The following is a 22,176-nucleotide window of genomic DNA, read 5'->3' as shown; positions in this document are numbered from 1 at the left end:
CAACCTACCACCCGGGAACCCGGCACTGACCGCCCTCCGTGGCAAGTGTATCTTTCCTAGAGAGAACCAAAATTGTACACAATGCGTCTGGTATGGTCTCACTAAGGTCCTGTCTAGTTGCAGGAAGACTACTTACGTCCTGTGTCAGACCTTCTTAGAGTTCAAGCCCACACAACTTCCGCTTTGGGCGATGGGTGTCAGTGACCTTAAGCTCTCTAAACACCAACACCATGCAGTCTCTCAGCACTTAAAAAGTACACAGCTTTTCTGTAATGTGCTTCCAAGTAGATAACGGCACATTTTCCGCTGTCAGGCAGAGGCAGGATCCCTCTATCCATGAATTAAACAGCGGCAACTTGCATTAACAGGGTGTTGGAGTTTACAGTCTACACCTGTTTCTACCTCCTGTCTCGTCTGATTATCTCCTGCTTCTCTCTATCCCGATATTCTCCACCTCACGGTAACTCGAGTGTGTCCCGGCCTCTCTCTGTATCTTTATCTCTCTGTCTTTCACTTTCTCTCTCTCTCTCCCTCTCTTTCCCTCTCTTTGTCTCTCACTTTCCCTAGTTTTCTGGCGTATCTGATGTTCAGTCTCCAGTACGAGCTGTAGTTCAAGAAACTTAACCATTGACGCAGTGACGTGCGCTCCGCGCCGCTGCCACCAGAGGGGAGCAGAGCTCCATAGATCTGCCACATCCCGGTGTGACGGCCAATTTCTCGCGGTGCTCTTCGCTTCTGGGGCGGTGGGGTTATCCGGGCAGGGTCACGTTTTGGGGCCTGGGTTAGGGCTAGGGTCTTAGGTTCGGATTTGGGAACTATTAACTTTCTGTAAGCGAAGGATGTACCGTTATCCACTGCCTCAGTCCCGGGTCAAGGGCAGTCACGTTTGATTGTTGCCATTGGTTGATTATCGTCACACGTACCGGGATACAGTGAAAGGCTCGTTACACTGTTCCTGCAGATCAAATCATTACTTAGTGCATTGAGGTAGAGAAAAGTAAAACAAGAACAATGCAGAAAAGCTACCGGAAAAGTGCAGTGCAGGAAAACGATGAAGTGCAAGATCATAACGAGGCCAAGGTCCACCTTATGGTACAAGAGTCTGATATGCAGCGGGATAGAAGCTGTCCTTGAGCCTGCTGGTACATGTTTTCAGGCTTTTGTATCTTCTGCCTGATGGGAGCGGGGTCAAGAGGGGAATATCATGGTGGTTGGGGTCTTTACCAGGGCAGCGAGAGATGTAGACCGAATCCATGGGTTTTTTTTTGGGGGGGGGGGGGTTGAGATGTCCTGAGCTGTGTCCACAACCTTGCAGTTTCTGGTGATCATGGGCAGGTCGATTGCCATTCCAAACCGCGATGCATCTGGTTAGGTGCATCGATAAAAACTGGTGAGGGACGACTTTCACCTTGTTTCTCTTATTTATATTTTTCTCGTTTTATTTGGCAACGTAGGAGGAGGCCGTTTGGCCCATCAAGTCAATGTCGGCTCTCGGAGGATTCCCTTCTGTCCCATTTCCCTGCCCGAGGGTAATTAACCCCTACCTCGCCTCACCAGCTTTGGGGAAACCCAGGCGGCCCTGGCTCCAGACCAGTCTGCAGGTTAACTTGGAGGCTGGGTGAGCGGTGGCGTGGTGGCAGCATCAGGCTTGGAGTCCGTGTCACTACCCCTCTGACAGACAGACTGAAAAACATTCTGCCAGACTATAAGCAGGCCTCGTTTACGGTGGGTACCCAAATGATACAGGTCGGGGGTGTCTCATCACCTCACAGATGGATTACTGTTCTGCCAGATCGGAGACCTCCATAAGATCTGGAGCAAAATCGGACCATTCGGCCCGTCGACTCTGCTCTACCAGTCCACCATGTCTCATTTATTATCCGTCTCAACCCCATTTTCCTGTCTTCTCCCTCTAACATTTGATGCCGGAGGTCATCAACAACCACTCAACTTCCGCTTTAAATATACCCACGGACTTGGCCTCCGCAGCTGTCTGTTCATCAGGATCTACACAGAGGTGGCAAGATTCAGCAGAGAGTGCCCCTGTGGTCAGCAGTGAGGAGGGAAGCTTTGAGGGAAGGGTCCTGACGTAAGTGTCTCGGCCCAAAGTGAGGATTGTTTATTCCCCTCCATAGACGCTGCCTGGCCTGCTGAGTTCCTCCAGCATTTTGTGTGTGTTGCTCTGGATTTCTAGCACCTGTAGAATCTCTTGTGTTTATGTTATACAGTCTGTAACCTCCCTACACCTCCATTCCACACCTTGGCCAATAAAGCACCCAGTTACCTTTCCAATCACCCCATTCTCTAATCCGCTCACCTTTGAGGTTGTGTAGATGCGTACCCCAGGACTTTCTGTTCCTCCACTCAATACCCTCCCGTTTATTGTACATCAGAGTGTTGGAGTCAAACAGAACAGATATGGGTTCTTCATTCCACCACGTCCGTAAGACATAGGGTCAGAATTAGGCCATTCGGCCCATCAGGTCCGCTCTGCCACTCTATCATGGCTGGTTTATGAATCCCTTTAAGCTCCATTCCCCTGCTTTCTCCCCTATCCTTTGATAATCTTACTAATCAAAAAACTATCAATCTGCACTTTGAATATTCCCAATGACTTTGCCTCTACAGTCACCTGGGGCAATGAATTCCACAGATTCACCACCCTCTGGCTAAAGAAATTCCTCCTCATCTCTGTTCCAAAGGGACACCCCCCTATTCTGAGGCTGTGCCTCCTGGTCATAGACTCTCCCACTATTGGAAGCATCTTCTCCATGTCCACTTTATCTAAGCCTTTCAATAGGTTTCAAAGAGATCCGCTGTCATTCTTCCAAACTCCAAGTGAGTACAGGCCCAGAGGCATCAAACACTCCTCATTCATTAACCCTTTCATTCCCAGGATAATTCTCATGAACCTCCTCTGAACGCTCTCAGATAACGGGTCCAAACCTGCTGACAATACCCTAGCTGCAGCCTGACCAGTGCCTTATAAAGCCTCAGAATAATATCCTTGCTCTTATACTTTAGTCCTCTTGAAATGTATGCTAACATTGCACTTCCTTCCCTATCACTGACTCATCTTACAAGTTAACCTTTAGGGAACCCTGCATGGGACGCCCAAGTCCATGTGCAGTTCTTATTTCTGAATTTGCTCCTCGTTTAGAGAAATAGTCTCTGCCTTTGTTCCTTCTACCGAAGTGAATGACCATCCACTTCTCTCCGCTATTTCATCCGCCATTTCGTCACTCATTCAAAGTTCGTTCAAAGTAAATTTATTATCAAAGTACATATATGTCACACTATACAACTCTGAGATTCATTTTCTTGCAGCCATACTCAATAAATCTATAGAATGATAACTGTGACAGAATCAATGACAGACCACCCAACTCGGGCGTTCAATCAGCGTGCAGAAGACAACAAACTGTGCAAATGCAAAAATAAACAAATAAGCAAGAAATGTCGAGAACATGAGATGAAGAGCCCTAGAAAGTGGGTCCATTGATTGTGGGAACATTTCGATGACGGGGAAAGTGAAGCTGAGCGAAGTTATCACCTCTGGTTCAAAAGCCTGATGGTTGAGTGGTAATAACCGTTCCTGAACCTTATAGGGAGGCTCCTGAGGCTCCTGTACCTTCTTCCTGATGATAGCGGTGAGAACAGAACATGTCCTGGGTGGTGGTGGTGGTGGGATGCTTTCCTGCGGCAACGTTTCGTGTAGATGTGCTCGACATTGGGGAGGGCTTTACCCGTCACAAACAAAAGAGAACCTGCAGATGCTGGAGGAACTCAGCAGGCCAGACAGCAGCTATGGAAAGGAGTACAGTCGACGTTTCGGGCCGGAGATCTTTCAGCCAGGCCTTTACCCGTGATGGAGTGGGGCCGTATGCATTACTTTTTGTCGGATTTTTCCGTTCAAGGACATTGGTATTTCCATACCAGGCAGTGATGTAGCCGGTCAATCTACACATTTACAGAAAAACTCCTAATTTGTCCAAGATTCTCTGATTTCTCAACTCTACCTGCCTCTCCACCTATCCTTGTGTCGTACGCAAACCCGGCCACAAGACATCACGCTGCCTTGAAGCCGAGATCCCTCTCCCGAACTGCTCGCACGTCAGTAACCAAGACTCCAGCTCGAGGCCCAGGGAAAGTCCAACAGGCCCGACCCGGGAATCGATGCAGTTTGCTGGGAACGGATTCTTCAGGGACCCCAGTCTGTCCGTTGGATTCGATGCCCCAGGCAATTAGTGCCACGGGAGGGAGGGAGAGTAGGAAGTGATGCTGGCCGATATTCGGGAACCGAGATGCGAGAGGACGGTGAGGATTCAGGAAGGGGTACGTGAGCCGGCCCGAGTCTAGCTCCGGCTACCTACGCCGTGTGGTTGTGAGTGCGACCGCAGTGCAGGGGACTCCGGATTCGGGAAGGGAGAGATTTTTGTGAATGAACTGGATGGGCTTTAGTAGTCATACTTTATTGATCCCGAGGGAAATTGGTTTTCGTTACAGTTGCACCATAAATACTTAAATAGTAATAAAACCATAAATAATTAAATAGTAATATGTAAATTATGCCAGGAAATAAGTCCAGGACCAGCCTACTGGCTCAGGGTGTCTGAACCTCCAAGGGAGGAGTTGTAAGGTTTGATGGCCACAGGCAAAACTGACTTCCTGTGATGCTCAGTGTTGCATCTCGGTGGAATGAGTCTCTGGCTGAATGTACTCCTGTGCCCAACCAGTCCATTACGTAGTGGATGGGAGACATTGTCCAAGATGGCATGCAACTTGGACAGCATCCTCTTTTCAGATACCACCGCCAGAGAGTCCAGTTCCATCCCCACAACATCACTGGCCTTACGAATGAGTTTGTTGATTCTGTTGGTGTCTGCTACTCTAAGCTTTTACAACAATGCAATAATTTCGTGATCACCATAACCATACATTTCAGAATTAAGTATCAAAGCTGGAGTGCTAAGAATGGAACTCGTGTTTCTAGCAAGGACAAAGCGGGTGGTAAGATCCGTGACTATGCCATCTGAACCAAGAACTACTACTGATCCAAAACCTATCCGCGGCTTCCCATTCTGTATAAAATGGAAAGCTGTATGCACTTTTAATTCCTCGGCAATTATAATTGTGTCTCGCTATTATGGAAAGGGTGCATGTCCTTTCAAACTCTAGGCCGCGGATGAGGTGCCTGCCCCTTTAATGCTGTCGGCCGCGGATGGGGTGCCTGCCCCTTTAATGCTGTCGGCCGCGGATGGGGTGCCTGCCCCTTTAATGCTGTCGGCCGCGGATGGGGTGCCTGCTCCTTTAATGCTGTCGGCCGTGGATGGGGTGCCTGCCCCTTTAATGCTGTCGGCCGTGGATGGGGTGCCTGCCCCTTTAATGCTGTCGGCCGCGGATGGAGTGCCTGCCCCTTTAATGCTGTCAGCCGTGGATGGGGTGCCTGCCCCTTTAAGGCGGGCTCCGGTTGCGAGCCGTGACGTCCCGGCGGTGCTGCGCGCGCGCAGTCGGTCCAGTCGGACTTGGCGCCCCGCAGCTGGGAGCGGGTGAGTGGGGCAGCGGGTGATCGGGTGATCGGGTGGGCGGTCGTCAGGGTGCCGGATTACTGGGATCGGCAGGGGGAAGGGTCATGGACAAGGTTGACGGGTCACCCGCACAATCGGGGGCGACGGTTGGCGGTTGACGGAGTTGGCGCGGGTTTCCCGGGCTCGCTCGCTTCCGCCGCCCGGCGCTGTCCCCTCCGGCCTCCGCTTCCCTACCCCACCGGACCCGGCAGCTGCCGCCCCCTCAGCCGCTGTTGCCCCGCCACAGGTGCATTGACCAGAGGTTGTCCTGTTCACTTTTCCCCGTGATCCCTCCTGGGTCTCCATTCACCCTTCCCCCGATCTACTTTCACCCTCCTCCCGATCTCCCTCCTTTCAGGACCCTACAGCCCCCGATTCTCTCTTGGCTTCCTTTGATTGCTTCTTCCAAACATTGTTTCTATGCATATGTGTATTTGTGCAGTTAACGGTAATAACTTCCTTCTTTTCTCTGTCGATCCACTTCAGTTGCTGGGCTCTCAGCTCTCCCACTCGATTCCTTTTACTTTTTATTTCTCCTCAGCACCTCGATCTCCGGTGCCCTACATTCCTCTTTCCCTCGGATGCCCCACCATTTTTATCTTCTGACCATCCCTCTTCCCCAGATCTGCTGATTCCTCAGACCTCCTGGATACCATGCTGACCTCCACCCTGATCTCAGCTCCCCTCCACCCAGTTACCCCGCCATTCTGCTCCCCAACTAAGTCTACAGAGGACCCCACCACTCCGTAGACCATCTGCAGTTTTCTCCCTCCCCTTTGCACACATTAGGATTCCTCACCTCTGGATGTTTTTGCTCCTTTCTGAGGCTTGTTCCTGTGTACTGCTGGGTGGTGATGCATTGCTCCCTTTTGCCATTTTCATTGTTTGCTGTGCTGCTCGGTATGTGGCAGGCAGACCAAGGACAAGGGCCAGGTGATCTGGCATGATCTTTTGCATGTCCGCAGAAAGGAAGATGAGTTATTTGCAGTCGCCGTTGGCCCCACACAACCAAGTTGCAGCCAGTTTTATTGTCTGAAATCTGTACTGATTAGCTGTGCTGCGAGATTCTCAGACTTTGAAGTTGTAGGCTTTTTGATCCCAAAACTTGGAGTAGGTGCTGTGCTACTGGTCCATTGATGCATAGTTGGAGTTCAGGAGAACATAAGGCATAGGAACTGAGTTAGACTGTTTATTTCTCTCCATAGATACTGCCTGACTTGCTGAGTTCCTCCAACTCACTGTGATTATGCTTGAGTCTTAGTATTGATGTTTTGTTGACATAAGCCATGTATCCAGACAAGTATAGACACTGTTAGATAATGGTTCTGTTATTGCATTAAGCAGGTGATACAAGTTTCGTTCTTGCCACGGTGGGTACAAAGTTGAATTATTCTGAAATAAAAAAAAACATTTGGGATCCTGAACGAGTTGTCACCATATGTGTATCCTTTACCAGATCTGGCCCATTCTATCAATCACTCTTCACTTCCCATTTTAAATTGTTGAGCAAAACACTGTTATGGTCACCATCCCCTCAGAGATAATGAGCTAGTTTTCCCCATTCTCTGGGCATTCATTTTTGAAATGGGTAGTTTCACTGATAATGGCTTGGGTGAATCTGCACAGCATGTTGTGGTATTGAGCCATGTGAGATGGAAAGAGAAACTGCTGGCCCATGTAAGATCATGAAGCACTTGCTCTATTTATCCCTTGGGATACTCAGTGAGTCGACTCCATTTTTTTTTGAGTATTGGAACCGGAGTAGTTTTTATTTTTAAAGTCAGGAATATTTTACACATCTTGTCCCAGATTTTTGCCCTTGAAGAAGTTGTTGGGAGTTGTTTGGCCTCAGAATACATCTTAGCCTTTTATTTAATGTACCGCTGAAGTCCAATTACAGGCACACTCCCAGAAAGGATGCATCAGCGGGCAGCCCCACTGATTCAGTTCATTGTCTCACTGAGTCGCAGTTATAGATCTGCATTGCAGAGTTTTTAGCCGGGCTGCTCGATAGAAGTGTATGTACTTTGGCCCAGTGCATCGAGAGGGAGTTCATACTGCAGCAACATTCTGCTGCTACCTTTGGCAAACAGCAGAGGCAGCTAACAGAATTCCACGCGAGTCGTGCAATACCATAATCTACAGAGAGCAGTGCAGTTTACTGAGCATCTTGCAGTAGAACATCATAAACATTGTGTCATGATGGGATTGCCGAGAGGGCCAGAATGAGTCACGTTAGGCATAATTACAAGGTGCATCAGGGTTTATCAGTTTTAATTGAGGGATATAAACAGGCCGATAGTGAGGTGGAGCAAATGAGCCACATCGTTGTTTAATTCTCGAAGTGTTTGGAGCTGTTATTGTCCATCTGTTCCCAACACTATCCAAGGGTGAGGGTGGGGGGGGGGAGGTAGGGCAACTGTGTCAATGATTCTGTTCTGTGAGTGACTTGTTCAGGTGCCTGAACAAACCACATCTAGGACATGGGAATTCTGAACTCAGCAGTGTAGATTCTGAGTTCAATAAAAATAACCCAGAGAAGCTGTCACAATGTCCTTCAGGGAAGGAACACTGCATTCGGTGCTGTGGATGTGGCTTTCCCTACACCCGTGAGGCCAAGTAGAAACTGCACAACTGGTTTCTAAAGCTCTTACACCCTTGTCAGCAATGACCATCATGAGCTTGTGGCTGCATGTCATTTAACACCCTTCTCATTGCCACACTGACCTGTCCATCAGACTCTGAACCAGAATTGTTATCATTTTCACATGTTGTGAAATGTGTTGTTTTGTAGCAGAAGTACAGTGCAATACATTTTAAAAATTACTTTAAGTTAAAATAAGAGATAACAGATATAAATACATAGTGCAAAAAAAAAGAATAGTGAGGTTCATGGACCGTTCAGAAAATCTGATGAAGAGGAAGAAGCTGTTCCTAAATAATTGAGCATGTGTCTTCAGGTTCCTGTACTTCTTCCCTGATGGTAGTAATGAGAAGAGGACATGTCCTGGATGGTCATCGTCTGTGTGTTGTATCTCGTGGCATGACCATGATTGCTCTTGAAAAATTTTTCTCTCCCTCTTTCAGCTCTATCTGTCATCGCTCCTTAATTTGGTTCCACCTATCATCTATGTGTCTCTCCTCTTCCGCCACCTGGTTCTATATGTGCAACTTTTTTCACCTGCCCCCCCCACCCCCCAGCTATGAGATTCTACTTATCACCAGAAGCTGGTAAGCTTCTGCCTCAGTACTTGTCCCCAAGTGACTCCATCTTGAAGAAAATGAACTATCACATGTCTCAGGCCAAGAATCTTCAGTCAGCTGTTCATTCCCCTCCAAAGTTGCTGCCTGACCTGCTGAGTGTGTGTGTGTCCGTGTCTAGATTTCCAGCATCTGGAGTCTCTCCAGTGTTTCCAAAGCTCTGTTTCTGTGTGACTCTTCCCAAATGGATATGGTGACTTTTAATTGCCCTTTGAAGTGAACCAATCGGTTGTACCAAATCTGTTGAAGGTTCCAGAAAGCATTACGATTTAGAACAGAGACGAGGAAGAATTTCTTTAGCCACATGGTGGAGAACCTGTGAAATTCATTGTCTTAGATAGCTGTGGAGGCCAAGTGGAGCTTGATAGGTTCTTGATTCGTAAGTGTGTCAATGGGGTGGGGGGAAGGCAGGAGAATGGGATTGAGTGGGATAATAAATCAGCTATGATGGAATAACAGAGCAGACTCGATGGGCCGAATGGCCTAATTCTGCTTCTATGTTTATGGTTTTATGGGTTAATAAATACAAAATTTTTACTCTTCCTTTTGTCCTCACCACCCTATAATTGTTCCCTGGCTAGATAGGAACTGAACTTGGCTCCTGCAGAGGAGACGTTACCTGCTTTTATCTGTGGAGTTGTTTTGATGTTATACACTCATCTAAAACAGGTGAGAGCAGTCTGCTGCCCTGTTTATCAGCTCTGTCCGTTTTTTAGTTGCATGACAGAAATGCTTAACGTGGATGGTTGACTCACCACCTCAGCATGACCTTGTGGGAGTCTGCATGTTCTGGGCAATTAGCAACAAGCTACTCTATGTAGATGGAACTTAGAAACATTTGCAGATGTTACTGCTGTTGGTTTTGCCACCGTTGACAAGGACTGATGCATACATGTTTTCTTTTATTTTTGAGATCTCTGCCAATGTCCTTGTGGTCGGAGAGCTGGAAGTTCATGATCCGGATTGGAAACCTTCAGATTGCAGCAATGCTCTCCTTGTGTCTGTGTGTGTGTTTTTTTTTGAAGTCTATTTTTAGAAAGAATGAGATGTGAGAAAGAAAAAGTTAGTGCAGCAACTATTTTTGAAGTATGATGTATGATTACCCTCGGCCCCTCATGAAGGCAGCTGGATATCTTTGCATAGACAGTGACTGACAATGAACTGCTGTGGTGGGTGGGTATAGGGAACAGTCCTGTCATCTTGTGACACTGCTTTGGGACATTCCATAATGATCAGGTAATCGGCAATCACGGTGGCGGGGACCATTCTCGAAACAATCAGGGAAAGAATTAACAGGCACTTGGACAAGTGTGAATTGATAAGGGAAAGGTAGGGTGGATTTGAGAAGTGCAAACTGCATGTAAAAGAAGCTGCTATAGTGTTAACGCATGGCGTTGGCAATACACATATCTATAATACAGTGTACATAGCTTTTAACTTTTCAGGTGACCCAAATGGTTCACCCACATGACCCAAAAGTGATAGCAATTATTTTCATAACATCCCGTGACTCAAGGGAAGATTGGATTGCTCTCCCATTCTGAAACTGCAGGTTGAAAAGATGTCAGGTAAATAGGGTTTGTCATCAAAACACAAGGAAAATCTGCAGGTGCTTTCTCCAAACAAATTCCCAGCACTTTACTTCACCCCCTTCCCATCTCCCAGTTTCACCCATCACCTGCCATCTTGTATTTCTCTTCTACCCCCCCCACCCCTTCTTATTCTGACTTCTCCCCTTCCTTTCCAGTCCTGAAGAAGGGTCTCGGCCCAAAATGTCGACAGTTTATTCTTTTCCATAGATGCTGCCTGAGCTGCTAAGATCCCCCAGCATTTGTGTTTGTTCCTAGGGTGTGTCGAGAAGACCTGGAGCTGTGGAACAGAGTGGTCTCAGTGGCTTGCATAGAAAACTGGCCAAATAACAAAAGGGCAGGGCAGTAATGAAAGGCTTTTTTTATTGGACTGGGGGAATGGTTCTGCTCTTGGGGTTGGTTACACCTCTGTGCTTTTCTCAGTGCTCATTAACAACAGGCATACAGGAAACAGTATCCAATTCTGATAATGATACACATCTATTACACTGGAAGGTTTGTAGTGGAGATGTGTGACTTTCTGAAATACTGCAGAGTAAAAGTTTTCAACGTTATGAGTTACGGAGTGGTATGGCACAGAAACAGGCCCTTTGGGAAATTCTGTCCCTGCCAACCTTCTTGCCCGTTTATATGAATCCTAATTGCGCACATTAAGAAATTTCGTTCGGTGCCCTTTCTATTATAAATATTGTCTGTCTAAATATATCTTAAATTAAGTAATTTCATTTGATTCCATCAATTCCTCTGGCAGATACCATCCAAACTCTTGTGTACATTAAAAAAAATTCCAATCCCCTCTAAAACTCCTTCCCCTCACCATAAACTTGTGTCCTCTTGATTTTGTTGTCCTTACTATGGGAGGAAGATTTTATTACTACTTGCCCTATCTGCCTCTTATTTCTACAGTTGGAAACCGGGGAAGTGGGACCAGCTGGATTGTTGTCACAAAGGGCTGGCATGGAGTTAACAGGCTGAAGGGCTTGATGCTGGGTGATTGTTTGTGAACGCAGCCTGCTGTTCTCCCCGATACAGAGGCACAAAGTCCATTATAATCAGTTGCTCTTGTTCCACAGATTGTTGGGGTTTGAACTGAGTGCAGTAACAGTTTGTTGATCTCAGCTGCTTTTTCTTTTAAACAGGGAAAAACATTTGGTTTTCCAATTGTTATTGGGTGGCTCTGATAGCTTTAATCCTGTGACCAAGCAAAACACGTTTTCAGGAGATTTCCGGATCAGGACATCGCTTCTGAGGCTACCTGTACTTTGCTTTTCAGTTTTAGAGCTTTTATCTGTCTGCACATCAAAATAAAACAAAAACAGGTACGACAAAACTTTTCTTGAGTACGATAGTTCCTAGTGTACGGAACTTGTCCTGCCCCTGCTGTCTGTCTTTGATGGAACATTATTGAACCTTTGTATCCAATCTGTGTTGATACAGTACCTTCGCAACGTTTGTTAATAGGCATCAGAAATATTGAGCAATTATAATCTTAGTTTGAACTGATACTGTTTCTGTGTTACAGGATTTTACAGCCCCATGAACTACGCTGTCTCTAAATCAACTTCCAAAAGTGGTGTAGGTCTAGTGAATGAATGCGTCTCTCGGTTTATTCAGCTTCTACTTAAATCCATTGCTTCTGTGGGAGTGAGTTCCACATTCTCACCAGACCTCAAGATTTTCCTGAATTCATGACTTGATTTTTTTTAAAACAACTATAACATTTATAAACTTTAATCTCAGCTTTTCCCGTTGTAGCAAGTTTCTCTCCACTTTGCTCATCCGAAACCATTCATAATGATAAAGGTGTGTTTTCCTTTCTGCCTGGCATTCTCTCTATAGAATAAAATCCGGAGTTGGAGCACTACAGCACAGAAACAGGTCCTTCAGCCGTGCTGAATTATTACTCTGCCTAGTCTCATACAACTGCATCTGGGCCGTAGCCCGCCGTACCCCTCCCATCCATGTACTTAACCTCATTCCTCTTAAATGTTACCATCGAACCCGCATCCTCCACTTCCGCTGGTAGCTTATTCCACACTTACAGGGATGTTCATCCTATCTGACCTTTCAGCCCATCTACACTAATCTTGTTTCTTCATACTAGGTCTGATTCTTTCTGTGCCGTGCCTTCCTAAATGTCATTTAAATATAGTGATTGTAACTGTTTCCACCACCTCCGACAGCAAGTTCTAGATATCAATCACTCTGTGTAGAAATGAAAAGGCAAACTTATCCCTTAAATCACCTTTAAAACTTCTTCCTCTCACCTTAAACTTGTGCCTTCTTGTTTTAAATATGCCTACCATGGGAGAAGGATTCTATCTATCATGTCTATGCCTTTCAGGTAACCACCACCCCCCCCCCCCACCACCCCCAGCCTCCAAGATGAATAAACCTAGCCTATCCAATCTCTTTCCCACAACTAAAGTTCTCTAATCCAGGCAACATAGTGGCGAATCTCCTCTGCCACTTTCTCCAGTATATGCTCGTCCTACGGTGAGGTGACTAGAACCAATATCTTATAAAGTTCAATGTAGCCTTCCAATCATTTATATTCTTTGTGGCTGGATGCAACTTTGTGTGATAACATTGTTCACTCTTGTTCTGAACAAACTGATCTTTGGTTAGTGTGATTCCGCTGGCACCAGGAGGTTATTGACCAGAAGTGGATGTTGGATTGTTTGACCATACCAGTCCAGTCTGACTCTTTCCATCGGATTGGTTGCCATGGCCGTGGCATTTTTGTAACACCACAGCAATTTCTGCAGCTAATGTCAGCAAATTCTTGGCATAAGCTGTTGCGGTTGGGAAGGTAGCTATCCGGTCAGCCTTGTCTGTAATGAATCGGTATGGTACAAGTCCCAATTCTCTTGCTTTGCCAATCCTCCCCAAGTTCTGACATTGAATGGTCTAATCTAGACGGCTTTGATTTTCTGTTGGGCAGTAGGTCAGATGTGTCTCCCTAATGCCATCCTGACATTGATCATCCAAATTGGCCCCTAAACGTGGAGTCAGGTAATGTGAATTCCAAGCTGGGTGCATTAATGAACAACTAACCTTTAACCACCACGTGATTGGGTACGCTGTAAGGAGTTAACTAACTCACAGTGGTTGGAACCTCTGGGCTTTATTACCCTCTGACCTTTGTTCCATGTATGATTGACTTGGGTGTGCAAAAAGCTAAGGGTAAGGGTGAAGCCTCACATTCAAAGGCTCACGCTCAAACACTCTTTACAATTCATGTTCTCAGTATTATTTTTATTGACACAGTTTGCCTTCACATTGGTTGTTTGCCAGTCTTTGTTTATCTATAGCTTTTTGTAAAATTCTATTGTTTCTTTCTTTTTCCTGTGAATGCCTGCAAGAAAATGAATCTCAAGGTAATACATGGTAATCACATAAATTATAGTAATTAAATTAAGATTGATGTGCTTGGGCTTGGTGATTTCTGCAGTAAATGTAACTCGCAGAGCTTCAGCTGAGGTAAGGATCTCTGTCAGCACGAGAGCAGCCGGGCTGTGAGAATGTATTATCATGGTACAAGGGAACATTGGAGTTGTGGGTGCTGTAGAGGAATGTTCTGGTGATAGGGAGTGGAACTGATAGGGGACAGAGACTGTTCTCTGCAGCAAATACGAATCCCGGAGGATGCATTGTCTGTGGGTTACCCGTTTGAGAGTGCCAGGGGCGGAAGTGAACGTAGTTGCCATTGCTACGGAGAAGGTGCTTAGGAAGCTGAACAGTCTGAAGTTAGATAAGTTACCTGGACCAGATGGACTACGGCCCAGGCAAGTCGAGCACCATCTATGGGGAAGGAATGCTGATATTTTGGGTGGAGACCCTGCATTAGCACAAAATGCTGGAGAAATTCAGCAGGCCAGGCAGCATCTATGGAAAAAAACTATAGTAGACGTTTCGAACCGAGACCCTGCTAGAAAGGTCTCGGCCCAAAACGTGAACTGTACTTTTTTTCCATAGATGTTGCCTGGCCTGCTGTGTTCCTCCAGCATTTTGTGTGTGTTGCTTAGATTTCCAGCATCTGCAGATTTTCTCTTGTTTGTGCTTGGACCCTGGATTAGGACCTGCTGAATTCCTCCAGTATTTGCCTCAGTGGGGAAGGAGCATTGATATTTTGGGTGGAGACCCTAGAATAAGACCCACTGAATTCCTCCGGTAGTACATTGGTGGGGAAGGAGTGTTGATATTTTGGGTGGAGACACTGCGTTAGGACCTGCTGAGTACCTCCAGTAGTTAGATTTTTGCTGCAAGCAGAGGTGAGCTTATCTTTCAGTTGGCATGCGATTACCTGTTGGTGAATGTTCCAGTCCCTAAAACTGAGCTGATAACTAGCCTTTCGTCTTGAGGCTGTTGGGTGACAAGCCATTTCTGCTCTTCCCCACCTCTTTAGATCACTGAAACCAACATGTCTTCCTGGAGTGAGAAGCTGAATGACGACCCACCAGGAGCTATGGATGGGAGTGCTATGAAGAAGTATCGTCGCGAGGCTTACCACCGGTATGTAATTGTGAGCTCTTCTGGTCAGGAAGGGCCAGATGGGGTGGGTGAGGACCCCCGAGGGAAGTATGGGAAAATGGGGAGCTCCATTGAGAAATCACATTCAATCCTGACCCCTCCTGGTGCCTTTGTGAAGTTTGCATGTTCACCCTGTGACTTTGGGGGTTTCCTCTGGATGCCTTGCTAAGTTTCTTTGCTAATCCCAAAGCCGGTCAGTTGGTGGGCTAATTGCTCACTGAAATTCCCCTAGCGTATCGGCTAGGGACAGAATGTAGGAGAAGTTGATATGGGTGTGTGGAGAATAAGATGAATGAGTGTAAACAGGTGGAAGAATGTTTGCATGGACCCTGGGGTGGAGGGCACTGAAGGGTCAGTTTCCCTGCTACGTGACTCCATCGGATCTACTGGGACCAGCTGGACACTAAACGTCATCAGGTGGTGGGATTGTGGGTACAGGTGCATTACGCACTGGAGGTGTACTGTTGTGTGATCAAGTTGTGCCCTTGGGCTTTCTGTGCTTCTGTGTTGGTGTGCAGGGATGGAGCTGATGCAGTTCAGATGTGTGCTGTATTTAATGGCAGGGATTTAGGATCTGTTGATTCATAGCAAAAGCAGCCATCTGAGAGGTTGGAGTCCCTGAAAGGGACCTGCATTGAAGAGCTGCACATTTAAAAATTATTTGGCTGAGTCAGCCCAGTTGAAAGGCCAATCCTTTCCATCTCCTTGGGTTTTGGGCTTCATGTCAACCTCCCGGGGAAATATGCATGTTATAGTGGTTCTCCATATAACAGAAAAGCCATAATGCCTGACCCTGTTACCCAAGATGAATGGGAAGATGGTCAGCCTAGTCAGGACACTGCCAGCTTCCAAAGGACCCGGGGCATGGGTATCAATAGAAGATTTGTTTCTAGTGCAACATTTGGTGACGTGGCCGGCCGTGCAGTTTCAATGTGACTGACTGATGCAAGTTGCTGGAAAGTGTGTACTGCAGGTTCTTGTGGAGCTCAGCTCACATCCGTCACCATAGGTTGAATAAGACAGTCCAATTTGTTTCAGACAGAGATCAATATCTGTTGGATAGAACATGGAACATAGAACAGTACAGTGCAGACACAGGTCCTTTGGCCAGTCATGTCTGCAGCAAACACACCAATATAAGCTATCCCTTCTGCCTGCACGCTGACCCCTCCATTTCCCCTCCATTCACGAATCTTTCTCAATGCTTCTTAAGTGTTGCTGTCATATCTGCTTCTGCCACTTTCCCTGGCTTCTGCCACTTTCCACTTTCCCTACGTTCCAGATACCTATAACTTCTCCGCGTTATTTACAAAAAACTTAACTCACAAATCTCTTTACTGTTTTCCTCTCTCATCTTAAATCTTTGAGCTCTAGTATTTGATATTTCCACCCTGGCAACAGAACTCTTTTGATTATCTACTTGTCAGAGTTCTATACACTTCAACCAGATCGTCTCTCAACTTTTCAATCCAATCTAGTTTTGTTCAACCTCTTTATAGTTGATACTCTCCAATCCAGGCAACATCCTGGTGAACCTCTTTTACTCTCTCCAAAAGCACAATATCCTTCCTACTGTGTGGTGAGCAGAACTGAACACAATATTCTTAATGTGGCCAAAGTTCAACACAACTGTCGCCTGACTTTCCAACTTTTACACTCAACGCCCTGGCTAATGAAAACAAGTTATAACTTACAAGTTATAAGTTATATGTTTCCACATTCATCTGCAGATGGTGGATATGCATTTAAAGTATGTGATTAAATGATTGAAGGGCATTGGAGAAAAGCATTTCCGCTCGGTATTGGACATCAGGGCGTCATTGCCTGAAGAGGGTTTGTACACCAATGTATCATCGTGTTTGAAAAGCAAGGGAGTACAGAACTGAAGTGTTGTAACGCACAGGTGTTTGGGCTGAGAGCTGGGCCAGGAGATGACAGAATTGAGAGTCTCGGTGACCATGGTTCAAATGGCCACCTGTGTGTTGTAAATTCCATGATTTTATGGTTTCTGGTCCCTCCTGTGCACCAGGCCCAATACCAACCAACAGGAAACCCACGGTGGTTCCGATCTTCAGCAGCTAATTGTCCAGTGAGTTAAAAACAGAAATTGTTGGGGTTGCTCAGATTTGGCAGCATCTGTAGAGAGAAGCAGAGTTAGTGGGAGATCATTGAATTTCTCCACAGATGCTGTGTGATCTGCTGGGTATTTCCAACATTGACTTTTGTTTAGGATGTCCAGCATCTGCATTTTCTCTGGTTCTTTACTGCTCGCTCAGTGCTTGGTTTAATGAACCATGCCAGATTAGTGCTGGAAATTGTTCTTGTTTGGAGTTGGTGTCAGAGGGAACTTTGTTGCTGGAAATCCCCTCACAGTACACTGGTTTCTGCTCTCTTGGATTTTTATTAAGAATTCATTCCCACAGCCTCATCCTCTCATTTCAGGAGCACATCAGGTTATCCTTCACCCCATTATATGTTTTCTCTAATGTACGTGGTAGTGTTTCACAGCCTCCTGTGAGCCTGTGGATACAGGACCTCTGTCAGACTGCACATTAACCTGAACTCCTTCCAGCCACTTCCTGCCCAGCAAGCTGCTGACTTCAGCATTATGCATGCCTTAGGAAAACAGAGTTAACCCCTCTGTAACTGTTGGTGGTAGCTAGTACTGTCTTTACTCTTCATCTTGTGTTCATGTTGATCTTCTCCCTCAGTGATTTCTTTCCTTTCTCCTTCTCTCATTCTTTTGTTCACCTTTTTTCCTGCTCTGTCTTTCATTAGCTTACCTCCCTGCTGATTCTGATCTTGCCTCTCTGTTCACAGAGTGTTTGTAAACCGCAGCTTGGCCATGGAGAAGATTAAGTGCTTTGGCTTTGATATGGACTACACCCTGGCAGGTGAGCATTGCAGCTTGGGTTTGGATCCCGGCCACGTAGTCGATGTAGATCAATCGGATCCACTGCATCATTGGTAACATCCCCCTTAACTTTTCCCCGACCCTCCCCCGTTCTGGAAGTGCCAGACTCCGAAACCTTCCCTCTGAATTGACTTTTGTGTAGGCAGTGAGTGGGGTCAGGAAGCTCAACAGAGCTGCACTTGTCTGTAAGACTGAGAGTTTGTAGCAGGAGCCAGACTGATTTTTATCCCCACTCAACGTGGAGTGCCATTCCAATCTGAGCAGCTGCCGGAACTTCCCCGTTCAATGTGGAGGGTACTTTCAAATCAGAGCTTCTGTCCGGGTTGACTTAAAAAGCCCTTCAGACTGGCTGTACTATGGTAATCTATGACAAGGGATTGCATAGAGATAGTGAATTTTGGGTGGTTTTGGGATACTCTGACAGTAAGTTGGCTGGGAGTTCGGAACTGAGACTGTGAAAAAAACCTCCCCCTAGGGTACCTTAGATGACACTTCCACCTTGATGAAATGGGGAAGTCGTTGGGTCAGGGTTTTGAGACCTGGGTTTAGCGGCAGTGTTGGGCAGTGGTCTGGAGGGTGGCAGAATTTGGGTCTTCAGCCTGTGCCCCAGTGATGGGCAGTGGAGAGTTTGTTCAATTCATGGAATTAATGATGTGGGTAAACAGTTTAATTTACATAAAATTACTTTCCTTCTATGTGTCCTGGCCTTTTATTGCCATGTGGCTGTATTGCTGGGTACAGGCATCCGGGCTTGTAGCAGAGTGTGATTGTGTTGCAGAGTACAGGCATCCAGGCTTGTAGCAGAGTGTGATTGTGTTGCAGAGTACAGGCATCCAGGCTTGTAGCAGAGTGTGATTGTGTTGCAGAGTACAGGCATCCAGGCTTGTATCGGACTGTGACAGGGCTACAGAGTACAGACATTCTGGGCTTGGACTGTGACAGGGCTACAGAGTACAGGCATACTGCACACGTATTGGAGTTTGCCCGTATCATGCAATCCAATCAGCCCGTGCTTGAACCACTTCAGCATGATTTACTGCAGCTGCAACTTTTCCCAGATGATTTGCGTTTAGGAATTGCAGCGGTGCTCTTTCCAAACCTTTTCCCAGCATTCTGGCAGTGCTGTTTCCCCAGACTCTTCCCGGCATCCCGCTATACAAACTGTGTAGCAACAGCGGGGATTTCAGACACTTGAGTTTTTGGATTTAATGGAATGCAGGGGCCTCATTCTTGGCAACAGCAGAGGACACGTTACAGGATGCTGGTCTGTGGAGATCTGTACTCCTTTGTATACTTCTGAAAATCGCTATGATTAGGCAGAGATTACATGATCTTATGGGTTTAATCAACCATTATATTTTTAAAGATATGCATAGTAGGTTAAGGAAAATATGAAAGTGTGTGCATTTAAGAAAACATTTAGTAAGTTTTTGATTTACTAATGGTATGTGGATGTCACAGGCAAGGTCAGCATTTACAGCTCGTCCCTAGAGATACAAAAACAGCAGATACTGAAATCTGGAGCAACACACAAAGCTGGAGAAACTTGGTAGGTCAGGCAACATCTATGGAGGGAGATGGACAGTGGACATTTCAGGTTGCGAACATTTTATTGTCGATCTCTCTCTCTCTATGGACATTGTCTTGCCCGCTGAGTTCCTCCAGCTTTTTGTATGTTGCTACAGACTCACTAATTGCCTGTGAGAAGATGGTAAAGAACCACTTTCGAGAACTGTTGCTGCCCTTCTGCTGAAGCTGCTGAGTTTAGACCTGATGGAAAGTCTCAGCCCAAAACATCAAATGTTTACTCTTTTCTATAGATGCTGTCTGACCTGCTGAGTTCCTGCAGCATTTTGTGTGAGTTGCTTTGAGCTTTAGACTTAGTATCTTTGCAAGCGTGGTGATAGCTTTCCACCTAGTGTGCAGCTTTGGAAAGGGTCTCGCAAGTTGTGTTCCCTTGTGTCTGCTGACACTGTTTTCCTATGTAACGCTCAGCTATATTGGCTCGTATATGTCTAGGGGAAATCCCGCCCAGCAGCAGCTTGAACGCTTCCCGCTGGGTCGGTTGCTGTATCACTGCCACCCAAATCAATCCCAAACATCAATCATCAGCCAGCACACACAGTACGTTTTACTAAGTACACTTTATAGATATTACTAAGTCTATGAAATTAATATAAGTTCAATACAGAAAAGGAAGTAATGGGGAAAAAAAGGCGCCAGACTTATCAAAGTCCAAGTTCTTCGTGCACAACCGTTGGAGCTCAATCAATTCCTGACGACCACTCGGATCCTGTCGACTCACGGCTCGGGACCACCCCGAGTGATCAACTGGAGCCTTTTCGCAGTCCACCGTCCTCCCCGTCTCTCATCCGACTCCCGGCCAAAAACCCCGTCCACTGTCCTCCCCGTCTCTCCTCCGACTCCCTGCCAAAAACCCCCGTTCCCAGCCATATGAGACAGCATGATCACCCGAAGGAACGATAACATGAACACCCATTGGCTAATAGCACCCTGCTGTCTGTATTAACCCAAGCAAATGTCTAGCTGGAGACTTTCTCAGCATTTAACATAACATAGAAGCCATTTTAACCCACATACGCAGCAATTTAAAAGATTAACATAACAAAGAAGCCATTTTAAATTTAACATACAAAAAAAAGAGACCCCGTACACTCTCCCCCCACCAAATAAAAGTCATGCCCTCATGACGTTAACAGGGTTCACCAGTGCTCCTTGCAAAACACAAAACCCAACCCAGGTGCATAAAGCAGTGACAGAACTTTCCAGGGCAGGAGAGATCACACCCTGTTCTCCCGGCGCTGTATAAATCAACCTCTCCGGGGGGTGCCTACTCCCCTGAGACCTCTGTACCTCCTCTGCTGACTCTTCCGGTTCAGACACCCCAGGTGACACCCCGGGCCTACCTGTCGGACCCTCACCCTCACGGGGACCCCTCGGCACCTGTAAGCCCTCTGCCTCAGGTTCTGGCTCCACTCTCTCTCCTCCCCCAATCCCGGCTGTATTACAGGTGGCTCTGCAACACCCTCCCTCGGTTCCCCTAACTCAGTGACGGAAGGGCCAGGAGCCTCTTCTCCCGGTACCAGGGAATCAGCAAACGGAAACAGGTACCACAAGTCTGAATCATCGTCTTCCGATGAAGTAACCCTTCTCGAGGTGGGGACCAGCCCCGTCTCCTTCGCAGCGGGCTCTTCCCTTGCCCCGCGCCTTCGCAGAGTCCTCGTACTAGCCGTAAACTCCCATTCGGGCTCTGGGTCTACCTTCACCTCGCGACCCAGAGGCAACAGGTGGTTCCGATGGAGTACCTGGACAGGTCCCTTCCCATCCTCGGGTCTCACCCGGTAAACAGGGAGATTCGGCATCTGACTCTCCACCACATAGGGGGTGGCTGCCCAACGATCTGCCAATTTGTGCTTACCAGGTAGTCCTAAATTCCGGATAAGGACTCGGTCTCCCGGCAGTAGCTGGACGAACTTTACTTTCTGATCATACCTCTTCTTATTCCGCTGATTCTGCTTGGTGGCTGCCACCTCAGCCAACTTGTACACCCTTTTCAACTCTCTCCTCATATCGGACACATACTTCAGATATGGCTTTGAAGGTATTTCACCCGCTTCATTCCCAAAACACAGATGAATGGGCAACATCGCTTCCCGTCCGAACACCAGATAATAGGGCGAGTACCCCGTAGCGTCATTGCGAGTACAATTGTAACAGTGAACCAAATGGCCGATGTGCTGACTCCACTTACTCTTCTGTCCGATCTCCAGAGTGCCGAGCATGTCCAGCAGGGTCCGGTTAAACCTCTCGGGCTGAAGATCATCCTGCGGGTGATAGGGGGTGGTTCTGGATTTCTCAACCCCAAGCATACCCAGTAATTCATGGATAAGCCTGCTGTCGAAGTCCCATCCCTGATCACTATGGATCCACTGGGGAAGGCCATAATGAACAAAGTATTTCTCCCATAACACCCTCGCCACTGTGGTCGCTTTCTGGTCCTTAGTAGGAAAAGCCTGTGCATATCTAGTGTAGTGATCCGTGAGGACCAAGACATTCACGGTGTTGCTGGTGTCTGGCTCAATAGACAGGAAATCCATACACACCAGGTCCATGGGTCCCGCACTCTGCAAGTGGGATAACGGGGCCGCCTACGCCGGCAAGGTCTTCCTCCTGATAGAACGACTACAGGCCTTACATAGTCATAGTCAGACTTTATTAATCCCAGGGAAAATTGGTTTTCATTACAGTTGCTCCATAAATAAAAAATAGTAATAGAACGATAAATAGTTAA

At 46.8% G+C, this 22,176-nt stretch overlaps 1 protein-coding gene across 6 annotated transcripts in view; it reads left to right on the top strand.

Annotated features, from left to right (window-relative positions):
- Positions 1-5,466: 5,466 nt before the first annotated feature.
- Positions 5,467-22,176, top strand: part of nt5c2a (5'-nucleotidase, cytosolic IIa) — a 64,585-nt gene continuing 47,875 nt past the window's right edge. For 2 of the 6 annotated variants that reach the window (XM_063071448.1, XM_063071446.1), the window contains exons 1-4: positions 5,467-5,549; positions 11,557-11,736; positions 14,826-14,932; positions 17,771-17,844. In XM_063071448.1, coding sequence (XP_062927518.1) covers positions 14,841-14,932; positions 17,771-17,844 — 166 coding nt within the window. In that variant the 5' untranslated portion in view covers positions 5,467-5,549; positions 11,557-11,736; positions 14,826-14,840. Of the gene's footprint in view, positions 5,550-11,556; positions 11,737-14,825; positions 14,933-17,770; positions 17,845-22,176 lie in introns of those variants that run through there. The other 4 variants (XM_063071447.1, XM_063071449.1, XM_063071450.1 and 1 more) reach the window with 4 other exon arrangements.

The sequence above is a fragment of the Mobula hypostoma genome, chromosome 19, assembly GCF_963921235.1.
Source record: "Mobula hypostoma chromosome 19, sMobHyp1.1, whole genome shotgun sequence".
NCBI classification, from domain to species: domain Eukaryota; kingdom Metazoa; phylum Chordata; class Chondrichthyes; order Myliobatiformes; family Myliobatidae; genus Mobula; species Mobula hypostoma.
This window is presented reverse-complemented; position numbering and strand designations above follow the sequence as displayed.